At 47.3% G+C, this 5566-nt stretch overlaps 1 protein-coding gene across 1 annotated transcript; it reads left to right on the top strand.

The window, feature by feature from the left end:
- Positions 1–235: 235 nt before the first annotated feature.
- WNT8A (Wnt family member 8A) lies at positions 236–5175 on the top strand. Its single transcript, XM_019535386.1, has 6 exons — positions 236–646; positions 742–775; positions 996–1134; positions 2057–2182; positions 2498–2640; positions 3668–5175. The coding sequence occupies exons 1-6, from the start codon at positions 579–581 to the stop codon at positions 4223–4225; spliced, it is 1068 nt and encodes a 355-aa protein (XP_019390931.1). The 5' UTR covers positions 236–578; the 3' UTR covers positions 4226–5175.
- Positions 5176–5566: the final 391 nt, after the last annotated feature.

Genomic DNA, 5566 nt, shown 5'->3' on the forward strand with positions numbered 1-5566 from the left:
TAAATGAATCCCTGAAAACTAAGAAGCCCTGGGAAGTCTGTCCCCAGCAGCTCTTTCCAAAATGGCTGTTGAACTCTTGGGGAGATATCCTGCCCAGAAAGAGCAAAATAGCAGGGAGAAAAAGGCAGGGATATGTTGTTTGAGACAGAAGAGGGGAAAGAGTGCCGGTGTCATAGCAAGGTATCAAAAGGGAGACGGCAAGTGTGCCGGGAACTGAGGAGAAGGAGGGGATTGCTGGTGTTTAACACAATTCAAAGCTGCCCATTGTTAGGGAAGTTTATTCTCCCCAGGATCATCACAGAGGCTCCTGGTGACAACTGCTCCCTGGCTTTTGAAGTGCAGCATTAGGCGTTTCCTTTGCTTTGCTGCCTTGTCCCCTATTGGATCAGAAGCCTCTTTGCCACACAGGGTCATTGGGTGGCAAATGAATAGGGGGATTTGACTATTCAGAACGTCACCTCCTATATATATCAGAGATTTGGGGGCTTGCAACTTTTCTCCTTTGATGTGGGGACAAGGAAAGCTGCCTCGCTCTTTAGATCAGCCAGTGGACTAGGGCTTCAGCCTCTGTGCCTGCCATGAAGAGGAACACCTTCATCTTCATCACCGTTGGGCTATGCTGTGCCATCTTCAACACATCAGCCTGGTAGGACTGCAGCTCAGCTTGCACAGGGCCTCCGTGCTACCCTTTAGCCTGTGTGAGACAATATGGTTTATCCTCTTTTTTTATTCTTGTTCCAGGTCTGTGAACAACTTTCTCATGACGGGACCCAAGGTAAATTTATCCATCAGTTTAAACATATTGCTTGCGTCCTATTTGCAGACAAAGATCACCTTACTTAGGAGCCACGTTTACTGGTCTGCCTATGGGCATCAGGTCCCTTGGGTGAAGCAGGGGAAATAGGGGAGAGGAGGGGAAACTCATTTACTTTTGCTTGCCAGTGTTTTGATTTTAAAAGGCACTTGAGTTTCAGACTGTTATTTTTCTCTGCAAGGCCTATCTGACGTATTCTACCAGTGTCTCGGTGGGGGCGCACAGGGGGATTGAAGAGTGCAAGCACCAGTTTAACTGGGAGCGCTGGAACTGTCCAGAAAGCGCCCTTCAGCTCTCAACTCACAACAGACTCAGGAGCGGTAAGCATGCACTTATAGATGCACCAAATACAGCCCTTTCTCCTCCACAAACATGAGCAGCCTCTTGATATACGTATACTGTGTGATAGAGCATATAGGTGTATATTGAATGATACCAAATTCTGGAGGGAAGGGGGAGTGACTGCGGACATAGCTTGGCCCTTCAGCTTTTGTCTACATAAGGAAAGTTCAACCAGTTTTGCTCAAATCAGAATTTAAACCAGATTTCAACCAATGTAAGCCCCACTGGTGGCACTCTGTTATTACCGTGCAGTTTATACAGATTGGGAAGAGGGTTAAATTGAAATGAAAGCTCAAAAAATGTGGGTCCCCATGTGTAGGGTTTAAAATCCTCTTGCTGAGAAGCAGGGAGTGAGTGGGGAAGATTGCTTTGCTATACTAGTCTTCTCTTCCAGTTTTATTCTAAATTAATTTGTCTTTTACTGTAAGCTTCCTTGATCCTATCTGGGGGGAAGGGAGTACATAAATCTAATAAATAAAGAGCTTAATGAAGTTAAACCAGTGCCATTTTCCCTCTGTAGCCATGGCTAATGCATGAACTTGCCACAGACAGAAAGCTGTGGTGTAACCGGCCTGAGCAATAAACAGGATTGAGTCTATTAAATCAAATCCCATTGTTATCCTGTAACGCTATCCCATGCACATAGGCACTGTGGCAATGTCCTGTCAGCTACTGAGTCAAAAAAACGACAGAACAGAAAATTTGCAGGCACTTTGCAGTGGGTTAGAAAAGTTTTCACTCCTGCACTGTGCCCCACCTTGGTCCTGATCACTTTTATGCACAGATTTTTGCCCTCTCTCTACCCCTGCTGGCAACAGCTTACATTTCCAACATGGATGGAATTGGGACAGAGGCTTCGTGCTCTGGAGGGTGACAAGTTCTTTATTCTTACCTTTGCAGCAACAAGAGAGACCTCTTTCGTCCATGCCATCAGCTCAGCTGGAGTAATGTACACTCTCACCAGGAACTGCAGCATGGGTGACTTTGATAACTGTGGCTGTGATGACTCCAGGAATGGGCGTGTAGGTGAGCTGAGATTATACCGGTCTAGTGGGAGAAGCAGCTAAGATTTTCCCAGCCTCCGTGTGGTGGATCTGGTTTTCAAATGCACTAGATTAATTTCCCAGTTGTAACTGTCACTAATGGCTGGATTTGGCTGTTTCTGCTTTTAACATCCATCACACTCAGCATTAAAAATGATCAGTCTCCCCTAATTTTTCTCATCCAGGTCCCTTATTATAGCATGTTTTTATCACTCCGGGCTTCCAATTTGTCTGGTAGTCCGCTATCCCCTTGAGTGGCTTCAAAGCAACTACTTGTGAACTGTGCGTCTTTTCCCAGGTGGACGAGGATGGGTCTGGGGAGGCTGCAGCGATAATGTGGAATTTGGAGAGAGAATTTCCAAACTGTTTGTGGATGGTTTGGAAACGGGACAAGATGCCAGAGCGCTGATGAATCTGCATAACAATGAAGCAGGGAGACTTGTAAGTAAAAGCGAGCAAGTCTGTATTTGAAAATATGCTCGTCTACAGAGCTTTTAGGGTCTCGGTCTGCACTGCTTAACAAGGGAGGTTTGTATGAATGTATTTCAGAATCAGGCCCTCCATCAAGGCAGAGATTGCAATAAGAATTGCTGGTCCTCACAGAAAGCACCTAGCCAGTGCAGTAACTTGCACTCCCTCTCCACAACCACAAGACTTGAGAAGCTTTGCATTCGCACAGTTTCCAGCATATCTTCCCTGCTACTTTAGTCTCTAGCAATGTGCATTTTCAGGTGAGGGAATAACTACTCCTACTTGAGCTGTAATCTCAGTTCTGGCAGTGAGTCTGTTTGGGTTGTAATCTCAGTCTCTGCTTCAGTGTCCCCCTCTGTAAAATGAGCAGAACAACGGCAGTGAATGGCACCCAATAAACATGATGAAGTGGTGCTTTTCATGTCACAGTGCAGGCGTAGTGACAGAAAAGTAACGTGGAATTAGCAGGGTCACAGTGGTCCAGCAACCTTAAAAAGGGTGAACTCAGCCCCCAAAGTTTGAGAACCACGACTATAGGGAAGCAAATAAGACTGACTAAAGACCCGGACTCTGGGCAACACCTAACTACTTAGTGACATTACAGGGCCTTTTTAAAGATTATTTTATAAATGGAGTGACTTGTTCACTGCCCATGCAAGATGATGATTTGATATACTCCTGGAAAGTAAATTTATGCACAGAACTGAGATAGCCCAGGCTCACACTGCCCCTCTGTCCTGGCTTAGGGCTGGAGAAGGCAGTTCCTGCCCAGCAAACCCCCGATGCATCTGCCAGTTCCAGCATCAGTTAGTGATGGGAACCCATGTCCATTAGGAACCGGACGGAGGTCACTAGGTCATTTCACACTGGCTGCCAGATGGTAGTGACTGGGGACCATGAGACAGAAGACCCTTATCCCATGAGCAGAAACAGACCCTCTCTGCACAAAAGGTTTCTGCTGCTCCTAATTTTCTGCTGCTCTTCTCTTTCAACCAAGGCCGTGAAAGAAATGATGAAGAGGACTTGCAAGTGCCACGGGGTATCAGGCAGCTGCAGCATCCAGACCTGTTGGCTCCAGCTTGCTGAGTTTCGAGAAATCGGGAATTATCTGAAGATCAAATATGACCAGGCCCAGAAGCTGGAGATGGACAAGAGGAGGATGAGAGCCGGGAACAGCGCTGACAGCCGCAGGACCACAGTGGAGACCTTCAGCAATGTGCTGACCACAGAGCTGGTCTTCCTGGAAGATTCTCCCAACTACTGCATGCGCAATGCCAGCCTGGGCCTGCATGGCACAGAGGGGCGGGAATGCCTGCAAGGCGGCAAGAACTTGTCTCAGTGGGAGCGGAGGAGCTGCAGGCGGCTCTGCACCGAGTGTGGCCTCAGGATAGAGGAGAGGAAGATCGAGGTGGTCACCAACTGTCACTGCAAGTTTCGATGGTGCTGTGTGGTGAACTGCCTGGACTGCAAGCAGACGGTCACCAAGTACTACTGCTCCGGGAGAAGGGGCATGTCTAACAAAACCAGGCGGCGGAACAGGGGTCACAAGAGATGAGCAGCTCTGAGCCAGCAGGCTTGGGACATGGAGATTTCTTTTCAATTTTCTGCACAGGTCACCCCGTTGCTGGATTTGAGACTGGAAAGGAACTTCCTCATGGGGTGTACGGGCAGGACTCCAGGGGCCGGGGGGTGGAGAGGATGTCTACTCCCACAGCTCTGCAGAGGAGTTGTCCATTGGGATCCAGTTCCTTGTGATCACTATGGTGCAATAAGCATGAGCAAGGGCAGGTGGGCACAGGTGGGCCTCAGTCCTTCTGGTTTGTATGTTTGCTTGTACCTAATTTCATTTGTCACTTTATTGATGGATCTGCAAAAAGCCATGTTTTTCTTTTTTAATGGGGCCCTGATTCTGATGTTCTTTACACCAGCATAAAGCTAGGTGCAGGTTCAAGGGCATCACACCAGGCAGCCATGTGACTGGGATCCCAACAGCGGTTGCTCCAAGCTGAAATCTGCTCCTAACCACACTTCTGGTTCTCTGCTGGCCTCACTGCCATGGTACAAGTGCAAGCGCAGAGCGCCTGACCCCAGGGGCTGCTGCACACACAGCTTGTAAATATTTTTTTAATGTAAAACGTATGCACTTTCTGACGTGAGAAGGGTTTCACAGTGTTGTGATTTCTATTGGGGCAGCTGCTGCTTTTTTACTTTGAGTGCTTTTGGAGGCGTACCGATGCCATTTACAGATGGCAGGCAAGGTCCCGTTTCTTAAACCAAGTTTTAATATAAATTGGTGCAAGGGAAATAGAAGTACTGCCTGTCTTTTTGCTTTTCCTATTTGTTCGGGATGAAAAAAAAATGCCCTTTAGAGTCTACCGACTGAAAGTAAAACTTCAGCTGATGAGAAGTCAGCTTTCTCCACGCGTAATAAAGGATAGTAACCAAACTTCAGCACGCTACATTTCCTGTGTCCAGTCTGATGGTGTCCTGAGAGTTTAGGTTTCTGGTACTAGATTTTGCAGCAAACATGTTAATTAAATTGCAGGCTTTCCCCCCTATGGTATATTATGACTGTGTTTATACAAGGGCCTGTCTCTAAAATCTCCCTCTTTTTCTGAGACTCCCTATGCCTGATGAAGGGCGACTGCGCCTGAAAGCTTGCTGAGAACTTTTCCCCAACTACTCAGTTGCTCTAATAAAAGGTATCAGATTCACCCAAAGAACCCTGCCTGCCTATGTCCTTAGACCAACACGGCTACAACCAAAAACCCAGCCTCTTTTCCCAGCACATTCTTAGCACTAACCCAAAGCCCATTGAGGTTTATGGGAGGCTTTTCCATTGAATTCCGTTAGCACCGACTCCAGCCCTAAACCCTCAAATCCCTATCACCTTCCT

This window comes from Crocodylus porosus, unplaced genomic scaffold (genome assembly GCF_001723895.1).
Source record: "Crocodylus porosus isolate Cpor-Errol unplaced genomic scaffold, CroPor_comp1, whole genome shotgun sequence".
In the NCBI taxonomy this organism is placed as follows: domain Eukaryota; kingdom Metazoa; phylum Chordata; order Crocodylia; family Crocodylidae; genus Crocodylus; species Crocodylus porosus.